The sequence below is a fragment of the Lissotriton vulgaris genome, chromosome 8 (genome assembly GCF_964263255.1).
Source record: "Lissotriton vulgaris chromosome 8, aLisVul1.2, whole genome shotgun sequence".
NCBI lineage: Eukaryota > Metazoa > Chordata > Amphibia > Caudata > Salamandridae > Lissotriton > Lissotriton vulgaris.
In genome coordinates this window covers 1,261,562,391-1,261,585,954 of record NC_141696.1, presented here as the reverse complement: position 1 = coordinate 1,261,585,954, position 23,564 = coordinate 1,261,562,391, and the positions used below count along the sequence as shown (strand labels likewise).

Here is a 23,564-nt window from a genome sequence, read left to right as displayed (position 1 = left end):
ATGTCCAGGTCTCACCAAACCTGCTCAGCTTCTTATGCTCTTTTATGTTTGAAACCCCCAGCTCCTCGTTTGCTCCCCAGCCCCTCTCACCATTGATTTGCCTGACATTTTGCAGCATTCACCTGCTTGCATCCCCGCTCCTCCATTGTTTCCTGTCCCATTTTCTTGAGTCCTAGTCCTTACTTTACAGATACTGACAGCTGCGATTTGATACCGCGTTGCATCTTTCTTTATGATATACTTAGGTGCATCTTTTTTTTCCCCCACTCAAGATGTGCATTTGCCGTTTTAATTTTTTTTTATTTCGACGTTTTACAAGTAAATGTGAAAAAAGAAGGTAAAATAGTGCTACGTCATGATGTATGCATTTATGGTGACACGTGCTCACGCATAAGTCATCGTTTTAGAGCTAGAGTCAGCCAGTTTTACTTTTTTTATGCTGATGCTGTTCAGTATCGTCAACAAGCATTGCTTTACATATTTGGCAACAAACCATGCCAAAGCCAGAAGGTGGGCTAACACCATTCAAAGTGAGACCTGTTGGCATTGCCAATGCTTGTAGTTCGGGGTGATTGCTCTGTCTGTTATAGCTTATTTAATGATGAACAATATTTATGTGGAAAGCACCTTTTGGCCTGCCCTGCTCAGTCATTAATTGCTGGAAGTGGCATTCAGATTTTGGATTGGACCACAGGACAGAATATATGGAGTGGGACAGGTGGTCCGCCCCCTTCACCCATTGCTTTGTTGGAAATGACGTTCAGATTTTGCATCAGCCCATAGGAGAGCAATTCAATGTTGAGAGAGTCGGACAGCACGAGTGACAGTATTTGCCATCTTTGCTTCAGAGTCCACATCAAGAAGGAACAAGCATTGGAGGCAAAGAAATCGGTCTCTTTCATGCCGCACCATACACCAGTCCTCATTGGAGCAGGATTCTGTTGCCTTATATAGGTAGTGAGGCCAGAGACACAACCATGTCCCTGCATATGGAGTGTCTCACTGGGTAACTTCAGCGGTTTTTATGGTACTTTGAATTGTTGCTCAGCGACTGCGTTTTACAGTGCTGGGGCATACTTGCATCACTGGCAGAGAGCTCTTGCTACAAGTGACTCAGTCAAGGCATCATGGTTAGTCCTCCTCCAGGCCCTAGCGGCACAGAGGCACGAGGTGGCCTGAACGCACTCCACACTACAGAGTTAAAAGAGAACAGAGAATGACAGTGCAGTATGATTGCCCGCTATACAGAACCGGGCCAAGTCACCAGAACCCGGCTGTGGCCATACAGCAGCACCATTCTTGGGGGGAGCACCTATCACTCTTTGCTTGTGCTTGGTGCACTGAGACTGAGGTACAGTGCCATAACACACTGACACCATTAGCGTACTCTGGTACAATAAACTCATCATATATTATTACTCCTCAGAGATCTTTTACCTGCTTTCTTTACCACTTTCCTCTCGGGCTTCCATATTTCAATCCCCATATCCCTGCTGAAGTATAGATGAAAGCCGAAAGTGTCCCTCAGTCTCTACTGAAGAGCTGCGCGAGTCAACACCAGAACATTAAATACAATTCATAAGCAGAATATTTCTTTGAGAGCCAAGTTTTATCCAGCTAACTAACACAGGAGCTCCAGTGAGAGGCCTGACAAAAACTTTAATCACAGATAGTTATACCATCATCCAACAATGGAAATGTACTCAGCAGTACTTTCTTCAGGCAGAACAGATGTATATTCATTATATGTGTAACCACTCCTTCCTGGTACATTGCTAACATTGTCAAACCGTGCACTTTTCCCACTGCAGATGCAACTTTGAGAAGCCCTTGCAAATGCTCTGAAACATAACCTTAATTATGATTAATTATTAGTACCTGAAGCACAAGGGTGTATTAGTGCTGGAGCAATGTGTTCATATGACACAGGAAAGATGGAGTAGGTTTAGTTTTTGAGTAGTGTCTACTTGTGTAATCCTTGATAGGAGATGCTGAGATGCAATGGTAAATCCTTGTGTGATGCAGCAATACCCTTAAAGGCTTGGGCTGTTGAATGCCAATGACCTGTTGCGTGCATGTGGCGGATGGGATCATTTGGTTGGGTAGTTAACTTGGTTGGAGGGCATTAGGGGAATGATAGTCCTAACAAATTAGGGGTGTCTTTAGACCAATATCTGTTTAGCACTGAGTGTAGCTTCCATGATGCCTTCTAAGATTACAAGCACAGCTATAACTGAGCCAGTGGCCCCTCCCCACTTCAGTTAGTTTAAGTGCCTCTGATGACAGAGCAGAGAATTCAGATTGCTTGTTTGACGCAACGCTTCTGTGGAAGACTGAAGGCAATCCCTGATGGGTACAATTTCTCTCCTGCTCGCTCTATTTCTCATTCTTTCATGTCTCTCTCTCACTCACCCACGCACTTACACAACACACACATTATTACTTTTGTTTTGTCTGTCCCCGTATTCTTCTGTTCCGTTCTACCTCTCACCTCTGTCTCGCTCTTGCTTTCTGTGCTGTTGCTTTCAGTTGGTGCCTGGTTCATCACTTTCACATGAACCTTTTTTTCCTACAGCCTTCTATGATGGCATGATGGCACTGGTGGCAAAGGCTACAGAAGGAATATGGAGGAACAAACTGCTGTAGACTGCACATGGGCGGTTTTCTGTTGAAGGCTGTGAAATTGTTTGTGTGGCTATAGAGGCATTGAGTGCCATGCTGCAGCCACATGTTCTCCTATGTTCTGTTGCGTTCTAATTTGTTATGGTTTGTGTGATATTACCATGCTTTGTAGTGTACTCGTTCTCAAACTCTTTATAGTGCTAACTCTCCAATACCTATCCATGTTGATAGCGATCGGGTCTTAAACTGTTTACCAAAGGTCAGTTTGGCCTTTTGATCTGGCAAAGTTTTCCACGAGAATTGGTTGGTTTCATTTTTAACTGTTACGCTTTCATTAAGTTCTAAGAGTAGGGCCAACGACTGTGGTCTAGCAGATTATGCTTAAACCTATTCACAAAGAAAGCGGAACCAATGATGTGGGGTGGCTTGATTATTGACCTAGCTCATTTGATTCAGAGGGAGCCAGTGTAGCTGGTCCCCTTCAAGCATAACATGTAGTGTGTGTTTTACTCCTGTAACCAGCAGAGCAGCTCTATTTTCCAGCCACTGCATTTGGGTACATTGAACCGTGGTAGCGATGGTAATTGCTGTTACCGCCTGAAACTGTAAAAATAGAACGGACAAAGTACTGGTGGCTCAGTGCGTCTCAGGCAATGTTGGAAGTGCATGGCTCAAGATCATAGGTTGATGTAATCAAGCTATTGTGTAACCTCAATCCGTGTATGTGAGAGAACGTCATTCAGATAGACTGTACCCTCATCCCAGGTATCCTACGTCACAGCTGCAAGAATTGTTGCAGCACGTGTTGGGGCAAATGATACATCGGAGCATGAGATGACAGTTATGAAGTGGCTCCTCCGTACTTGAGGTGGTCAACTACTGAGTGTTATAAGTAGCAGTGGCGAAGTATGAGATACATGGAGGGTTTTGTGGCTTTGGAAAGACAGTGAAGATGAGCTTCACATGAATGAAATGTTGTGCTGGGCCAGAGCACTGCATGTTGTGATGATGATTTTGGTGGCACTTGGACATCTGGCACATCCTCATTTCCTCTATTGCTTAGGTCCAGGGATGTCTCTTTGAACGTACGTGAAAGAAACTGCTCACCTTCGGGAAAGACATAGAACAAGAAATAACTGGACTTGAACCAGGATTTTTTTCTATAATACTGTGAGTTTGTAGGTTGTAATGAAAATACAAAACCCAAAGAGCATGATTATGTGGCTATCTTAAAAGTACAGGAAATCATAATGGCCTTGATAGTCATTTTATAAAAATACTAATAACGTTGATTCCACTAAAGGACGCAGGAGCAGGGCTCAGTGTGGTATTTGTCAGTATCAGAGAGGTGGATGAAATGTTCATACCTACTCAGAGAGGCCGGCTCGCAATTGAAAGTCCTAAAATACATAGAATTACACTTCAGTACTTACTGGTGTTACAAATGGAGTGTGATGCATGAGTCCACAAGTATGTGCATAAGAATGTACGGTATCAACAAATGAAATTTCATAATAGTAAACATTTGGCCAGAAGCCAAAAAAATATTTGTGGTGTAATGTGCGGACAATCATCAACATAGTCTTAAAGGTTTTAATGTAAGGTAATTGGAATGCTCTTTGTAAAGGACTGTAATGGTAGTTCGTAATACTCTGTAGCAGGGCAGACAAAAGTCGTGAATTTAGGAAATGCAAGTGCTTTTATGGATAATTTCAGTGGTTCGTGAAAAAAGAAGCTAGTGGAGCCTACACTGGTCTAGGTTCTGCAAACTGGATATTAGTCACAGTGGGAAAAGCCATCTTAGCATTTAGGAGCCAATTTGGAGGATAATTCCTTAGCGTTTGCTGGTTGCAGGTAATGTTTTAAGTGTTTTCCACAGTCATAGTATGATTCAGACTATTCTACTGTAACATCACATCATTTCATTAGCTTTGTAGCTTTGAAAAGGAATCAAGTAGGAGCTGGCGTTTTCTGAGTCTGACAAGTGTAATTTCTAAGATCTCACAGCAGTCTCTCATGGTCAGGTTTCGCAGTGATGAAAGCACTGGTGCTTTTATCCAATTATCTTAATTAAAAAGGAAATGGTGTTTTTGTGATTTAAAAAAAATATGTAGTCATTCGTAGAAAGTGTGGGTTTTTCCAGCTGTGGAATATATACTGAATGTTCGGCTAGATGCCTGAATTCCTGCATAACAGTGAAACAGCATCATTGGCTGCATTGCCGGTGCCCAGCTTCTTCTGTGTGCCCAGCCCTGTGAAGCAGTGGCTGCTTGTAAGACCTTTGCAAGAAATCATCTCTTGTATTGATGTGAAACAATGCTCCTCTATTAGGTTGGCATAGAACAACAGGCTTGCTTAGGATGCTTCGGAGGTTTCTCCCTCTGCTCTCATTTGACCATCGCAAGATTACCGTCCATGCCCTCATTGGCTCGAGGCTGGACTACTCCAATGTTCTCTACCTGGGTTTGCCCGACTACCTGCTGCAGCGTCTTCAGGTAGTCCAGAACTCGGCGGCCTGCGCCATTTATGGTCTTCCCCGCCGTGCCAGTGCCTCTGACCTTTTATCCACCTTAGCGAATTGCCTTTAAGGCCCTTACTTTGGCCCATAAGGCGCTCTATTCTACGGGAGCAACTTATATCCGGAAAAGGCTAACTTTTTATAAACCTACTAGGGCTCTGAGATCAGAAACTCTGTCTCTTGCGTTGGTGCCAGTGGTGAAGAAAGCCCGGACTGGTGGACGCTCCTTCAAACGTCTTGCTCCTCAGCTCTGGAACACTCTCCCCTTATCACTCCGCAGCGCTGCCAATTTGCTTGCTTTTAGAAAGGGACTTAAAACCTGGTTGTTTTGTCTCTAGTTTTCAGTTTTATTTTTCTACTGGTCCTATTTCCTGTTGTGTTATGTGTTAGTTGCTGACCTGTTGGTCTGAAAGCGCCGGGACACTCCTTTGGAGTAGCTGAGCGCTATACAAACCCCCCCCATAACATAACACAGCTATCTTGCTTCCTTCAAAAGCTTCCAATTGCGAAAGTTGCAAACATATGCTGGTCAGTAACAGCATGACGTCTTATTTTGGGTTTCCTTTGTAACCAAGAGGGCTTCCAAGAGGCTTTCTGATGAACACCCCTTTCTTACTAGCTTATTGTCTTTTGCTCAGCTAACCCAATTCATTTCTTGGGACTACATACAACACACAGCAGGGCTGACTTCTGAATTCCCAATAGGGCAAATCTTTGCCCGGCAAATTTTAGGCTTTTTGTGTCTCATTGTTAAGTTGGTAATCATCATAATCCTGTAATAAGGAATGTTTCTAAGACTAACTGCTCGGAGGTAGGTGTCTCCATACACCCAATAATTGTTTTGAAATAGGGCTTGATAAAAATGTAACATTTCTATCTTTAAATACATCTCACTTTTGGAAACATCCATGGACAGTCCAACAAGAACACATTGTCTGAGAAATAGGAATAGACAAACTCATGGGCACTGTCAAGGATGGTCATAAAAACTTGACACTTGCTTTTGTGAGATCTTTTAATCAAAAACGTGTATCTGCTGGACCTTTAAAACCATACAACAGATTAGTTAAGCAGTCATGAAACCACAAGTTATCGTTGAACTGCTAAATACTTCTACCGCTTTGAGTGGGGGGCATCAAATCAAAACCCCTTTCCCCCCACAAGAAAAGTGAGATGCTGAGAGTTAGAGCCAAGGATCCAAAGAACTCCTCCAATGGGAGTACCCTTTTTAAATGATTTGTGACAAACCAATTTATTAACTTTTCTACCAATTTCAATCGTAAAAAGTCTATAAAAATAAATCAACACAAAACAAACATGAGCCTCATAGCTCCCTGCTGGCTATGCTGCTGGAAGTATCCACACTTTTTCTTCAATTCCAGAGTACCAAAATCTCCAACACGAGTCCAATCTATTCACTGTATGAGGCAAGATCCTTTACCACAGCTTACCCTGACTGTGTTTACATTTTGAGTTCTAAATACTCAAATTTGATACCTGAATTTCTCTAATGACTTCATGGTTATTCTGTAAGAGGCACAGCACTTTCACATGGGAGCGATTCTGAATTCCATGTCTACAGGACCAGGTTGATCCAAGTATGTGTCAAGAAGAGACTGTTCTACATTAATTTCTACAGGTTAACTACAGTTTTCTTCTTGAAAATTACAACTGGCTGCTATTTCTGATTTTCACAAATGTATTTCACAAGCAATTTCGTTTTCTACCATCCTAGCAATTAGGATTTTGCTGAATGTCCTTACAAAGGTCTTTCTTCTTGATAGAAAACAAGCTCCTAGTGGGGACATGAACATTATCATGACATAGCATACTACGCCCTCTCACCATGGTTAAGAATCAGGGAGATTCAAGCTCTGTTTTCCCTTGAGAAGTGGTTCAGTTTTGACATTCTGCTCTTATGCTTCTGGAATTTTCTCCTCCTGGAATAAGCTTACCATTCTATTTTAGTTTTGATAAACATCAAGGAACTTCCATGATGAAGAAATAAATATTACTTCGGTGGAATCCTACTTGTACATCACAGTTCTTGTCTATGGATTTATAAATAAGGATTTATAAATAATGTATTGTCTTTCCTTTTAAACCAGCCATATAGTTGAAAATTGGGTTGGTCAATACTCAAAATGTGGACACGGCAGTCAGGATTATCTGCTAGCAGGTTATAGTGGCAACCTCTAGTTTAAATGAACTTTAAAAAAAAAAAAACAGCAGAAAACTTTACTTCTTGTCAGATATGATTTCTTTTAAATCATTTTCACAAGGGAAGGTTTTACCTATTGAAATGTGTTCCTGGAACCAGCATGTAGTTGGGTATATTTATGAAGATGCCCATGATTGTAACTGGTATTATGCAATTGATTTTTCTTTTTCCCATCTTGCTTTTTCGAAGTTGCTTCTTGTGACTGAAAATCTACTTGAAAGGCACATGAACCGAATATGAAAGAAATTGAGGGGGGAGGCGTGAAAAAAAATGCTATACATAAAATAAGAAATCTTATTGAAGTCCTGATCCAGATTATTTGAACAGCCTGTCACACGTATATTTTTTTAACCAATTTTATGGGGAAATTGTATGCAGAAAGTCATATATTGACTTAATTCCTTCAAAATTTTCTTGGGGGTACTAACTCCTCCATATATGCCAGAATGTTTGAATATCTCATGAGTGCTTCTTATCTTATCTTCCATCAGAACCAGTCCAGTTTCAGGTCAAACTTTAGCACGGAAACTGCTCTTCTAGAAGTCTCGGAGACCACCAAGGAGACTCTAGATAAAGGTGGGAAGGCCATACTGATATTATTGGTCCTATCCGCGGCTTTCAATACCGTGCCCCATTATCAGCTCTTCCTGAGACTCCAAGAGTGCGGCTGCTGGGGCACAGTACTACGCTAGTTCTCCTCCTTTCTGAAAGACCGCCAACAAACGGTCTGGACACTGTTCTTTGCAGCATCCATTCCCGTTCTAAAGGCGTTTGTCCCCCCAGGGCTCAATTTTGAGCCCCACCCTCTTTAATCTTAATATGACCCCCCTGGCTTATCTAGCTGAAGCCCATGGAGCCAAGATAGTACCGTATGCTGCCGATACACAACTTCTTTTTACCTGCGACAAGGAGGCAGTCTTTAGAGGAGAAGCAATCAACACCTTCCTCGCTGAGGTATTTTCTTGGCTTCAATCACATCAATTGAAATGTAACTCTGAGAAATCGGAGATTATGGTTTTTTTGTCTTCCCTATTGATAATATCGGGCGTAATAGGTGGCCGCAGGATATGTCTCCCTCCTACCTCCTCAGTGAAAACGGTAAAAAACGTAGGTGTCAGGCTTGAGGATAATCGATCTATTAACTCCCATATCACTCTGTAGTGGGGATCTGCTTTGGAGTACTTAAGACGCTCAAGCAGTTCCTTCCTCTGTTGTCAGTAGCACACAGGAAAATTGTGGTCCAGGGGCTAGTTACTTCTAGGCTGGACTACGTCAATGTTCTGTACTTGGGTATCCCTGAATACCTGCTAAATCGACTACAGGTAGTACAGAATGCAGCAGCTAGGGCGATACTCATGCTCGGCCCCAGGACTCGGATGTCCTCCCACCTTAATGCTATGCACTGGCTCCCCATCTGCAAGTGGATACCTTTTTTAAAGCAATGGTTTTGGCCTTCAAGGCACTCCATGGCACAGGGGCCCATATCTCAGGAATAGAGTCCAATTTTACTGCCCACCTCGTGCTCGGAGATCCGTTGCGCTGCATCTCGCGCTTATTCCTAAATTCCATCGGGCATGGGGGTCGCTCCTTTCAGGTGCCTGTAGGGCTCCCCTGGATAAGTCTCCCTCCGGCACTTAGACTGACACAGGACCTTTTGTCCTTTAGGAAATCATTGAAAACATGGTTATTTCAGCAATAGTATTTCATCTCAGCAACCTAGTGCCTGTTTGTCAGCCACAACCAGGATGTTTTAGCGTCGGGACACTCAATTGAGATGCTGTACGCTCTATAAATCCCGAATATCATACCATAACGTTATGAAATGCCTTTAAAACCTATGATTACCACTTTTACAGTTGACCAGTCACTTAAATTTAACTTTAAAAATGCATCGCTGCTTAACTTCTCTGTATCATTGCTTGTAGTAAATACGTAATTCTTTAGAAAGTTTCAGAACTGGCATTTATATTGTCATGTTTCTAGTGAACCGACACTTTTTTCCATTGCTAGGCACTTCAGTATTTTTCTTCAGCTTGCTAATGATCAGTCTGTTGGATTTAATGTTGTTTATGTTGGATTATGATGTCTATGATGCAAATATAGTAATTCATAGAAGATCATGAAAGGTTAATTTGTTCATTTCTTCACGGATTTCCAATTATTTTCTTTCTTTTCACCATTTGTTTTTTTTTTCCTCATATGTATACAGAGATGATAAAAAAGATGGTTTGAAGTTCTACACGGATCCTTCCTACTTCTTTGACCTTTGGAAAGAAAAAATGCTTCAAGATACAGAAGATAAAAGGAAAGAAAAGAGAAGGCAAAAGGTGTGATGAATCCTTCCAGTACGGTACATGCAGTGTGGTGAATTTCAGCTTGAATACCTTGTGTGTTGGTACCAGCAATCAGATAAAATAACAACAACAATCTCATAATATTGATCAAAGAAGAACCCAATGATGCCCTTTAACTTTGAATTGAGCTAAGGTTAAAAACCTAATTCAGTACTCAAATATTGTGCTGTCTAACTCCTTCCCTGAAAGCTTGATCGAGCCCTTCACTATACATTCCATAGTACTTGCATTATGAATAACGTGTCTGGGTATATGATGAGCTTACATATGTGAAGAGGGCTGGGCAGACATGCTCCATGGATAAAGTATTTGGTTTGAAATAGCAAAAACAAAATGAGTACTCTAGGTGGGCAGGAGAAAGAGCGTCTCTTACCTCTTGCAGCAGGGTGCACCGTACACCATACACAGCTGCATAGGCCAGAATCCTTAAAGCTCCCTTGTGCTGATTGTGGACATTCCTTCCTATCACTTTTCAATAGTCCCAGTGGTCTTAGTGAAATCCAGAAATCATCTGTACACGTGTTACTGGGTCAAAGCGCCTATCCAACTCCTGGTATCGTTGCCATGCCAACAGTACTTGCAGCAAAGAACCAACATGGTACCATTAGTGTCTGCAGGAAACCCCGGCCCTCCTGTGAGTCAAACTGCTGTGTTTTTACCTCTATTTTTTTCTTCCTGCCTTAATTCAGCTCATCTCTGCTTACATCCAAAGATGGTAAAAAAGGAACTGGAGTCTAAGATTTGTATAGAGATATTTGCAATGTAGTTAGTACAATCTGCATTGTCAAAACAGTTTCTTGATCATATGCCTCCTCTGACACCCTTTTTGTTCTTCTTCTTTTTTTCCACGCTTTATTTGTTTCTCAGGAACAAAAGCGCGTAGATGGCACAACCCGTGAAGTGAAAAAGGTTCGAAAAGCCAGGAACAGGCGTCAAGAGTGGAACATGATGGCGTACGACAAAGAGCTTAGACCAGACAACAGATTATCTCAGAATGTGGGCCACGGGGCATCTTCAGAGGGATCACTATCCCCAGATACTAGGTCTGTTCATATTACTTTTTAGAATAGTTCGAATCTTGTGACAAACCAATAATATTTCAGTGTGACTTCATTGCATTCTGTCTGACAGTCTGGCTTCTTATCACTAACTTTACCAATTATGTGTTTGTATATCTTTCTACTAAAGGGTAGAAGTAGGGATTTTTTTTAGAACACGGTCCTTTATCATTAAATATGTTTAGATTTTTGGAGGAAATTTAAAGATCAAGTCAACTTTTAAATATTAGTAAAAACAGCATATTTTCTGCTGCTCACGTTGCTTAATAGCAATTTCAATTGCATGTCAATTCTCTTTTTCTTCTGTGATAATTTATGGTTTTACTTTATATGATCCCATTTGGGTGGGTTACTCCGACACACTAATAAATACTGGGTTAGAAATGAAGTTAAGCAATCGAAAGTACATATTGTATCCCGGCTAGGATCATAAGTTGGCCCTCCTTACATGTGATCTGGAAAGTGAGCTGGGATTTCGGCAGGGGGGAAGGAGGGGATGGAATATAGCCCATCACAATTTGGAATTGGAATTGATTTATTGGGGCATGTGCGAATTCCTGATTCTATTCCTACGGAATCCCTTATTTTACCCCAGATTTTTAGCCAGTTATTTCATCTGAAAGCAGCTAAAATCTCTGGGTGATGGTAAAGAACCATGGTATTCCTGTAGATCTCATAATTCGATTGGGGACCCGTTGTAATTAAGGTTAAGTGTCCACACGTAATGAGGGCCACCGTTGCTATGGGACAATACTAAAAGTGAGTGCAAGTTATCTATTTGCTAGTTGAGGCAATTTGAGCTAGGCTACGAGAAAGGGTAGAGGTGTGTAGTTTCTTTCATTTGATGACACTTGTTTGTTGCACCTCTTTAAAATAATAATGGAATGGTTCTAGGCACATTCTAAGGATTGTGAGAACAGATTGCTAGACAGGGACTTGCTTGAACTAAATTAAATATTCTTACTGTTGACTAGATGTACCACAAATAATTTACTCCAATTATATTTTCAAATATATGTTTATTTGCATTTATCGAGAACACAACCGAAAATAGTATAAAGAGCATGAAAAAGCTTTCAGAACATGCCACCTCTCAAGGATAAAATTACAGTAAAGCCCCATATCCGACTCAGTCTCTTCCCAGGACTCCTTGCGGCAAGCCAGGGATAACGACCACTTGCTGCCTGTCCGTGCGCCGTCACTTCCATCTCAATCCACTCCTCAGCTCCGAATGTCCTCTAGGGTACACCTTGGATCCCATAACTTAACAAGTTTCCTTGGGCAGTCCTGAGCCTTGTATACGAGCTCTTAGTCTCTCATGCACCAACCCATGTTGGATTCCCAGAGGTGCAGAGTGGGGAAAGATGTCCCGTGATAGCCTCCGCCACCACCCACCCCCAGTGTCTAACATTGTCATGTCTTACTAATGCCGGTCCACGTTACAGAATAGGAGTGTGTACTTGTTTAAGTTTTGTTACCCTAACATTAACCTTCCCATCAGACAACGCTGCTCATCATCCCCACTATAAATTGTGCACACACAACCCATATCCACTGAAGCAGAACAAGAGGTTTATCATTCTCCTACCAAGCCACCAAATCCTGGAATGCCTTCCCCAACACATCGGGGCCTCCACCTCACTTCTTGATTCTTCAATTAGTCTTCTTGCATCATTGAGACTGCCTGTCCTCAGACCCAACCTTCCTTCATGCCTACTTTCACCTGCTCAGTGCTTGTTACACTCATGGGTGACGATTGGCGCTCTACAAATCCACCTTTCATTCTATTACATACCCTGAGCCACCAGTTGAGGGGTGCGCACCAGTGCTTAATTTGTAAAAGAGTGTTCCAGTGCCGAATCTCTGCTCAGAAGCCTGCGGCCACTGCAATTACACAACAGCGCACTAAATACCAAGGCTGGTAGTCTTACATCCAGTTTATGCCTTTTTAATCCACCACCTGACCCTCTCTGCCCCTTTATATCACTCCAGAAGATTCCTGCTACCGGTTTGTGACAGTTATTCTGCCTTTCGCATCCTGTGTCTTTCCAAACTTCGTGTGTTTTCCTCTCCTTGCTAATAAAATGTCTGGCGTGGGAAAAGTAATGCTGGTCCCCTACTTTAGGTGACTGTGGCCCCCACCAGCTCAAATTAAGCACTGGTGAGCACCCTATTTTCTCTGGTTACTGAGGACCGCTTCTGTGTGATAGCCCACCAGTATCCCTGTACTCGGGGACAATGTCAAAAGGTGTGGAGCAGTGTCTCTTTCAGATTGCATATAGGCAGAGGTCACTGTCTAGTCTCTCCAGGCGAAACAGTCTTGTCCTTGTAAAGTAGGTGACGTGCAAGATCTCCTGTTGGATCAGAACGAATACCCCTCTTATGGCCACCCTCCTGGGGTATCGACATTCTTCGCGCTAAGCATAGTTTTCAAGAGCTCCTAAATCCCATTCCCACTTGTCCTTCAAACCTATCAACGGGGGGAGGTTATGGATGAGCATGGTGCTGTAATTCTGAGATAGGTCAGGTTTAGTCCAGGGAGCCCTCAAGACGTTGGATTCCAGTGGTGTGTCCTATGCTCCGTCTTGCAACAAATCCTCAAAGCCATGCAAGACCTGCCGGATCAACAGGTGTCGCAGATACTGGCTCCCAGAGAGGTCATAGAGGTGCTGCAGTTCAGCAAACGTTATCATCCCATAACCAATCCATATGACCCCCATTTTGGAGGCATCCAGGACATCCCATTGCATATGCCCCTTCACCCTCGGAACGTGCCTCAGTATTTCAGTCTCTCAGGGGTGTCTGCAGCATCACTCTTTCCTCCTAGCCCAGATTACTCGTTGAGGTTCTCCAGGTTTTGACCACCACAGCTGTCGAGGGCGGGAGTCACGTCAACTATCCCCTACTGTATAGAGGTCACGTGTAATTTACTCCGAAGTTATTTGATGCGTTTATCAATCGCCGGTGCTTTATGCTATATGTGAGCTTTATGAATAAACGACGGAAGTGCGGAAGAGACTGGTGGGAAATGTGGGAATGCTGCTCTCTATGGTGCATATGGGTGTTTCCACTTTTAAATCTTTTGTATGGTCCTCATTGCAGTCAAGTAGAACACGCTTTTGTTTCCAGGTATATGATGAATAGAGTAATTTTAACTCTCGTACATGTACCCTGTTCTTGCTCATTTCTTTAAGGTCTGTTAGTCCTTCCTAATGGTTCTAACAACTTGCCACTGTTCCTATACTCCCTACATTGTGGCAAGGACTTCCTGGTAGTTGTTTTATCTTTGTGGGGCACAAATCAGTTGATCACTGAATTTGTGTTTTATATTCTTAAACATTTTCCTGTTTTATTCTACATAGTGCTATGTCTTTGTTTTTCCTGCTTCTTTATAGTGGTTAAATGCTCTTGCAAACACCCTTCTTGGGTTTTTATCGTTATTTTGGATGGCATTTTTTGTACTTTATTTTCACAGACTCACAGGGATTGTTTTCATTATTGTAATTCATGTTTTTCCATTTTCCCAAATTCGTCTTTTTATTGAATGGGGTTCATGACTCAGACTCCAACTCTCACTTGTACCAGAATTATAGAATAGTTGCGGAGCATGCTAGCCTTCGATTACTTTGTGTAAAAGTGGTACCTGAACATCCTAGGCCCATAATAAGAGAGCCTCCCTGACATTCTAGTGCTGGCCACTATTAAAATTAAGTGTGGATTTTCATTAGTGTGTTTTCTCCCTATTGTGTGGATGACCGCAATGTAAATGAACTGTTGTGAAAATACCTCCTATATTCTTTTCTCAGTGACAGTACAGTAGGCCAATTGTCTCCAGATATTGAAGCCATTTCTTGTCTTTTTCCTTCCTCTGCCTTGAACCTTAATGCTCAAAGCTGTCTATCTGCCAGATGCTCCAAACATTTATATCTGTAGGAAAACAAACTAGAAGTAGACACACTCTGAACGTGTTGGGTTCTGCATAATGCTGCACTATTCTTTCCTGTAGTTAAGACTACTCAAACGTGTGGGTACACAATCGTATTCCGAAGACTGAGATGTAGAAGTTACTGATTTCTGGCTTAGATTCGAACTTGAACAGTTGACCAACTCTTCTGCCTCTTGCCTTACTTGGCAAAAAGACCCAATCTTCTGCATGAATAACTCTTATCAGCTTGTTGTAATAAGGCACTGCTTAGGTCCCCTTTGCAGAATGAGAATTGTTTTGTCTCACCACATCCTCCTCAACAGCATCGCTGGTGGTTGCTGCTTCCATCATGAGAAGACTACTGGCAGCAGACTGCTCAAATTCAAGTAATCTGGGATCTGTGCCGCTAGCAGATATTTACTCCCCATAATTAAGCTTCCAATTTCTACCAAAAACATGCATATCTAACAAGCAGTATCAAAGCCATTACGTCTAGCTATAAAAAGCTAAGCCAGACCTATTCGCTTTGCCAACAGTATTGTTCTTACTTGCCTCCACTAAACATGCTGACAGCTTATTATGGTAGATAGCGACATGAAAAATGCAAACCAAGATGCATTTCTAAGAAATATTAGACTAGTATATATGGCTTTACAAGTCTGAAAATACAATTATATACACCGTCGAACTACAGCTTCAAGATATTTCTTTGAATACCAAATAATGCCATCAAGAACATCTGAAACGTTACAATTTAATACAGTTGGAACATAAAAACAAATGCTGTTCTTCACCTCAAAGCCTTACTCCTGCCCTTTGTAAGTGCAATTCAAATAGCGCTTGTCCCTCTGGAAGTGCTTGTATGCAGCTGTATGTACCATTGTTTTCATAGTGCTTCATCATAGAACTTGGGTAGAAGCTGGCAGACTCTCCACTTGCTGGAAATTCCCTGAGGTGGCACCCGCGTTAGCAGGTTTGCTGCAACACACGCCATCCTCGTAAGAAAGTATTTAATTCGAATATAACGTAAATATGTATGTTAATGCATTATATTAGTCAGATCTTATTTCTGAAAAAAGGAAACATTTGTTATCTTTTTGATGTATTGATCTAGTGCATGATTTTCTTTTCTGAAGAAAAATAATACTTTACAAATGGTATGCATTTACATACTTATTTACACTATGCTTCAAGTAAGTGGTTTGCTCTGCTGAACGTGTATATGTTGCTTTTAGTGGTAGAAGTCATCTTTTGAAAATGGCGCCTCTGTTCACTAAATTGTGCTTGGTAGCTACTGGTGCTCCTCAAAACAATGCACTTCATGCATTGCAGTGGAGGACTGCCCGGAGGCGGAATAAGAACAGCGGTGTGTGAGCGAGATACTCCTCTGGGCTGTTCCAAAGTGTGAGTGACAAGAATCCAAAGCAATAGTGGAAGTGTCTGAGTAAAACAAGCCAGTGGCCGTAGGGTACTGATGCAACACCCATTCTTTATGCTATTTAAGGGATGCTTAAACAAGCAAGCTGGATGAAATTGACTTTGTTACAGGTTTGTAAAAGCTAAAGACCAGAGCTAAAAAGGCAGCAGCCAACTGAGCTATTAATGTTCAGCTTAAAACAAAAATTGAAACCCAGACAACAGTGCTGACTGTTTGCAGACACATACAAGCATAGCAATTCCTCAACATTTTTGCAACTCTGACCTTGTGAATGAAATAAAAAGAAACAGTAACACAAGATGGTAGCCATCAAATATGGATGAAAGTACGTATTCAATTCAAACTTAGGTAATTATAATGGATACAAATCATATAAAAAAAGTTGGTTAAATGAGTACAGGATGGCGATTGGTGCAATTGAGAGGTAACACATCACTATTTCCTGTTTGGAATGTAATTCTTTATTAGTCATTTGCACATCAGAGTAGCAAGAGCACTGTCTCGTCACTATTGTCTTGTAGGATCCCTCTTGAAAACAATTACCACTTAGTGTGGTGGATGAATAGATAGGTGCACTGTCTATGGCTTCCAGTGAGATGGCATCTTCGAGGAGCCCTGCATGCCCCTTTATTAGGTCTTACCTAGGCAGCGCTCGCGCTGTCTCTCCGAGACCTGCTGTATTCAAGATATGGGCTTTAGAAGCTGTGCCCATTTTCAAGGACTGTCCCTGTTGCATGTGTTGTTACTCAGAGCTTGTAAGCACTATTTCTTTCTTAATGCTGGAGCAGTGAGACCAGCGTTTTTGGTTTAGCAATCTCTGTTGTAAACAGGGCTGTAAATCTTGCTCTGATCTTGCCACATTTGCTATGCATTCAAAGACAGAGGCCTGTTTTGGCTGCAGCTGCCTCCTCCCTCCTGCTTTTAAAACGCATGGCCTGATGTTACAGTCCCTGCCTTCCTATTGCTGTTGCCGCCTCCGTCTCAGAGCACAAAAAGCATTTGCAATGCAATAGGTCTCGCATTTGTGAGAGTTTGAGAAGTTGGCATTGAAAATGACAATGCCTTTTATTTATGTGTTTTGAAAACTTGCAAGAGGTGCGTAGTACTTGCTTACGAGCAGCAAGGCTGGCCGTAAAAGAGGCGCAGTTACTTCCAGCCTTGCTGGATGATTTAATCGGGTCTGTTAAGGGGTTAGGTGGATGCTGAATAATAGAGGAAATATGAGGGATGCCAAGTGTGAGGAGCTTATGTGAAAAGTGGTAGAAATGTTGTGCTTTGTTTTCCTCCAAGGTAAGAAGCACTCCATTTTAGATCATTTTCACACATTCTGAGTGATGGAATCTTTGTAGTAGCATGTGGTGGTGGGCAGTGCTAAATGTTTGGTCCAGATGCAATAGGGAAGCCACTTGATCCCTTCAGTACTAGGTCTGGATCTGTCGGCGGCGTTCGACACTGTAGACCACACCATCCTACTCGAACGTGTCGAGCATGCCGGCACCTGGGGGCTACCACTGAAGTGGATTACCTCCTTTCTTCAGGATCGTGCTCAGGCAGTTTCCCTCCCACCTTTCTCCTCAGTGGGAAAGCATCTCGCCTGTGGAGTCCCGCAGGGCTCCTCGCTCTCACCACTTCTCTTTAATCTCTATATTTGTTCCCTCATCTCGGAGCTTCAACAAAAATCTGTCACCATCTTCAATTACGCTGACGACCTTCAGCTCATCTTTAGCATCAACCCCCTCCTCCATACAAAACGTCCACTCTGTCATGAACCTCATTAGCTCCTGGATGAACCTCAAATCAGCTCAAACTCAATCCCGATAAAACTGAGCTAGTTCACACCGGTCCCCATGGCAACCCTTGGAATTCTTCTTTCTGGCCACTCTCATTTGGCCCCTCCCCTTCCCCTGTTGACACTGTTAGGAGCCTTGGCATCACCATTTGCAAGGACCTCTCTATGAGAGCGCAAATTAACTCAGTTGTATCAACCTGTTTCTACCACCTGCGCTGTATCCGCAAAATTAGTAGACTTCTCCATCACGAAGCTCTTCTACAGGTCACCCTGGGGCTCATTATTTCCCACATTGACTATGCGAATTCCCTATATGTGGGCATACCAGCATATCAATCACAACGTCTCCAACTTATCCAGAATCAGGCAGCCAGGTTGGTCTATGGTCTGCCAAGATCCACCCACAGCAAGCCTCTTTTAAAGAACCTTCATTGGCTCCCAGTTGCCCAGCGCAGCCTCTTCAAACTTGGCTGCCTGATTCACAAAGCTCTTTCCTCCCAGGGACCTTCTTTCATTTCTTCCCTCTTGCATCGATATGCTCCCCAGCGTGCTCTCCGCTCCTCCAACCACAATCTTCTCACCCCCTGCTCCTTCAGGCGTAAAAAACATGGAGGCCTGCGATTCTCCACCCAGGCCCCTCTCTTTTGGAACTCCCTTCCCCCCGCACTCCGCCTCCTCCCTTCCTACGCCCACTTTAGAAAATCTCTGAAAACTTGGCTCTTCTCGTTGGCTCACAACTAGTTCACCTGATCCGTACTGTACAGCCCTCCCACCCCAGCGCCAAGAAACGGTAGGTGTACGTGCGCTTTACGAGTCCCATTTATCATATATCATATCATATCATAGGTCATCCCTACTGGATATGATGGCTGACGCTGTGCCTCTGCATGTTCTGAAGCTGAATACTTAGTATGATATCAAGTCATTTTTTTCTCCCATACATTTTGGAAGTTGAATAAACACTTTTCTATGAAATAGTTTTCCTAGTAATAGGATGTTTGTTATTGGTTGGTAGTTTTCTGGGTCAGATTGGTTGTGTTTTTCTTTTGAAGTATTTTCTTACTAAAAAGGCGACTGCTGCCTTCTGTCACATTGTGTCGTACGACTTGGTGGCCATCTTAAAAGAATGAAAACTTTATTTTCTATACTTTTTAGACTTCCTATCGCTGCTACTGGCTTTGTTAGTGGCAACTTATTTTAACAGCATCTGACATTGTCACAGTTAATTCCAGCAGCCACCATGGAGTGGGAGAGTGATGCATAGGAGGGAAGGAAGACTAAGGAAAGGATGCACTTTGAGGCAAAAGAAGGTGCTGCCGGCAGCATCCAGAAAATCACCAACCCTGCCGTTTACTACTTGGTGCACCATGGAGTAGTCCTGGGCATCCGTAGCCAGTATTGTGAGGGAGGGTGGTAATGGATAGACTGAGTGGGGAGGTCCAGGGAGCGAAAGCAAGAGCACAAATAGTTTTTAACTGCACACAACGCAGAGGAAGTGTCCGGATATACACTCCCATGGGGGGCTAAATCAAAAATCAAACATACAAATAGTTCCATGACACCAGCAGTAGAAAGATGCACATTAAATCAAAAGTGAGGGTAATTCTTCAGGGTCGGTAAAGATACAGTAATGGGGAGTAAAGCCACTTGCGGGGCATCTTCTTTTATGAAAGAGTGTACCATGCAGGGTTCTTATGGGTCTCCCAATGAGTGGCCATCCTGTTGCATAGAGGATTCCATTAATGGTGCAAGGGATAGAAAGCAGAGGACTGAGGTAGACCAGAAAGCCATCCAAAAAGGAGCAAGAGCCCACTCTATGTAGTATTTTGTACAGTGTTGTCTATAACATAACAAAAGTACTCAGGCAATAATGGGTTTGAGGGCTGGGGTCTCTCTAATGATCAAAGAGAAGGTGCGATATTCGACTATGTCATCCCGCCCTTGCAATTAGAAAGTGGCTGTCGGGGAATTCCTGTTGGGAACAGTGATGCAGGCGGTAAGCAGTGAATCCTAATCAGATTTCACTGTGCAGACAGTCACAGAATAGTCATTTATTGCCTTGTTTGGCCGGTGTGCTTCATGCATTTCAAACCACTGTTGATATGGTGAATAGAAGTCTCCCTTCAGGGATACCGTTGATGACACTGATGCGCACCTTTTCTGTTTGGGCATAGATTGCTTCCATGTTTCGTATTAGATTTGTCATGTAATGTGTACTGTAGTATTTGCCATGAGTGTAAGACCACATTGGATCTTTTCCAGTTTTTTGCAGTATATCTCTAATGCTATTTTTGGACTTTGGCCCGCTCTTCCCCAGGAGCTTCTTCTTACCAATGACAAGTCCCGGTACATTCAAGAATGTATTGGAAATTAATAAAACGATTTATTGTCTTGCCAATTCCTCATTGGGAGCATGTACTCACTTTCTTGGGTTTTCTTACTTTGCTCATTTGTCACAACTTTAAATACATGGTCCCTTGGTGGAGCAAGTTATCGGAGTACCAGTGCCGTAAACTATAATGCGTTCCATCTTGATTTTGCAATTTATAATGTCTCAAATGCTTTATTTGATGTTGTATTATAGATCATGTAAAAATGGGAGTACTCTGTTATATTGTCCTCTTGATCCAGTCCCTTTACTGATTTTAGGTCTCATGCATCAGATGCAACCGATTACTCCTACCCTCCTACTCCCAATCACTCACTTCATCAGCAGCAAGGAGTTTCCGCCTACGGACCTGGGGATGGACAATCGTATATGGGAGCAAATCCTGCACAAGAGCACGACTACAGACCATCTTCAGGCACTTTGAGGCATGCAACTCTAAACAGACCTCTGCAGCCACCTCCTCCACCTCCTCAAATTTCAGAAGGACAACAGAACTCTGTGCATTTAGCAGCAGCTGAATATGGGTAAAACTCTTAACTCACAATGCATTTTGATTTAAGATGGATAACAGAGCTAAAATTACTTAAGATGAATAAATCCTTTAAGTGCTTGATTATATTTCTGTTTTTTTTTTCTTTAGAGACCTGTTGGTCAGGTTTAAAATCCAATATGCCTCACAAAAGCCTTTTGGAGTTGTTAAAAGAGCAATATTATTTTGAGTACAAACAACAACTTGTATTCATAGCAGTGTGAAATTCCAAAACTTTGACAGTATGTGCTAAAGTAAAAAAAAAAAAAAGTTTGTAACGACTGGTTGGCGTACAACACTTGGCAAATATGATATATTTTCTGATACGCATCTTTCACTTGGATTATATAGAAAACTTTGTTTCAGACCCTGCTTGGGGGCCATGGGGCATACAGGGGCCACGGGGCCACAGCTGTTGCTGAGGGTTTTTTTGTCTGCTGTCCTAGGGCTGGTCCCACTGTGGCTGTACAAACTTAGCCAAGTACAATCCTTTCAGCACTTGAAGCTCGTGGTTGCAATGACGAGCAGTCACAGACTTTTCTTAAAGGATAGATACTTTGGGGTTACTCTGGCTCAGCACTCAACACTACATACAGCAACCCAGTAAGATAATTGTCCAGCCCAGTACTTCTCTTGGACAAAGATAAGTACTTATTTATAACAAAAAGTGCAACACTACAAACTACAACCATGCTCGATACCTGACTTGCCGAGCGGGTTCCATGGGCTTGAAAGTGGGTTCCCAATCTAGGCATTCTACCCACCTTCTCCTCTCTCTTCCTCCGTCCGTAGGGTCTTTGAGTTGCTTGTTGCACAGTCTCTAGATTAGGTGCAGCTCTCCCCCACCCCTCCCTCCCTCCTTCTCTCTCATAGCATAAAGACTTTTCTTGGCTCCCTTATCGGAGTAGTCTCTCATCCATTTCCTTCTTGCACAGCGCTGGGCTCTGTTGACCATGCCCTTGGGCAGTGGGTTCACCTGCATTCGGTAGGACCAGTGTGCATGGCATGCGGAGCGAGTTTGTGGGTTTTCTCAAACCTTAGAAGTTCCTTCTCATCTTCACCAGATAAACCAAAAAGCAGAAGCACAAACTTATGCCATAAGGAAATTCTACAATTATTCTGGCAAGCAGCATTTTCAAGCACTTTTTTAAATATATAGGGCCAAAATTGCACCAACAATAACCTATGCCACAGGGTATATTTGTTTAGTCCGATGGAACATTTTGAATATCAGCGAAGGACATTTTCACGTATATTAATGTTAAGTCAAGCCGTCCCAGTACATATCATTTGTTTGGAATTCGCTATCGCAAATCTAATTAAATGGGCTTTCAAACTTCTGCATGCAGAAGGCGGCTCTCTAAGAGCCTTACTGAAGTACGAAAGCTTTAACTCAGGGAAAAAACATGATACATTTCAAACAAATCTTGTTTGAAGTCTCCAAATTCTGCTCCTGTCTTCGGTAGAACTAAAAAAAATGTCAAATGGTAGAAACTGCATCTAAAGCTAGATTTGATTCTACTTACTGCAGCATCCATATACCCTAAAAATTCCCATGCACAGTTCCAGTCAAACACTTGAATTAAAAAAGGTTAATGCAACTGCAGCAGCTACTGTATAAGCCACCAGTGTTCAGATATTGGTCTCTGGATGTGAATACTAATCATGGAAGAACTTCATGCAGTTCCTTGATTTTCTGTTGGCAGATGTAGAAAGGCGGAGGCTACCCCAACCCTGAAAGGAGGAGAGCTAGCTTTAGAGGTTCTAATTACATTTTCCGCTTATATGTCCAACACTTATTTCCATTTGCTTGCTAATGGCACAGTCCTTGGGTGACGAGTTGCACTGGAGATCTAACTTCAGATTGGCCATTCAGGCACAAAGGTTTGTGCATGGTATATGATGAGGAACACTTGTACAGTGGACAAAGTCCTTCCAGCTACCCATACTGATACAGAGACAGCCAGTGTAGTCTTCCTCCCATGAAGTCAGAATTCTAATCCTTGACACCAATACATATTGAACTGCCTACCACCAGTACAAATACTAGACATGGTCGAGTTTCCTGTGATACAAGCATATACCACAGTCTTTTTTTGCTTTGTTTTTAAGTCCTACGCACCATTATTAGCCAAGAAGGGGCAAATCATCTTTAAGCCCAAGCATCAAAACAAGTCTACCTCATGCAGAGGTCTTGGCACATCACCAACCGCACTATCATTACTATATATTTCCTGTTACTTGTGGGCCCTGAAATCCTACACAATATCCCAAAAATGTAACTTACCTTAATTAAATGTATATAACCATTTAAATTAATCAAACTTCTTCCAGAGGTGACTACAGAACATGAGCAAATAAAATATCCTCATTCTTTAAGAAAGACAGTTCTCTGCATCTGAAGCAATTGGTAAAAGCTGTGGTCTCGTGTTTTCAGGTATTTAAGCAACTTTATACTATCCTAGCACATACCTTGACTGTTCGGGGTAAGCAGGATATGAAAATAGGGCTTTGAGTCCTTTCACAGTTTTTGGCATTCAGGCTGAGTAGGGCAGTTGGGTGGTAGGAGCATTTCCATTACAAGAATTTCTCACTGTGGAACAACTCTGTACCCATAGCATCTACCTACGCACCATAACTAGAAGTAGCTCATTCACATCTTCAGCAAGAACCTGGGTAGTTGGCACTCACTTTCCATTGATGGTCTCAGACTCACTTTGT

The 23,564-nt window shown here is 42.4% G+C and overlaps 1 protein-coding gene across 1 annotated transcript in view; it reads left to right on the top strand.

Moving 5' to 3' along the window:
* The window catches only part of WASF3 (WASP family member 3), a 204,377-nt gene that overhangs the window by 127,418 nt on the left and 53,395 nt on the right, over positions 1 to 23,564 (top strand). Inside the window, exons 6-8 of the mRNA XM_086935176.1 lie at positions 9,571 to 9,688; positions 10,583 to 10,758; positions 20,575 to 20,838. Coding sequence (XP_086791302.1) covers positions 9,571 to 9,688; positions 10,583 to 10,758; positions 20,575 to 20,838 — 558 coding nt within the window. The remainder of the gene's footprint in view (positions 1 to 9,570; positions 9,689 to 10,582; positions 10,759 to 20,574; positions 20,839 to 23,564) is intronic.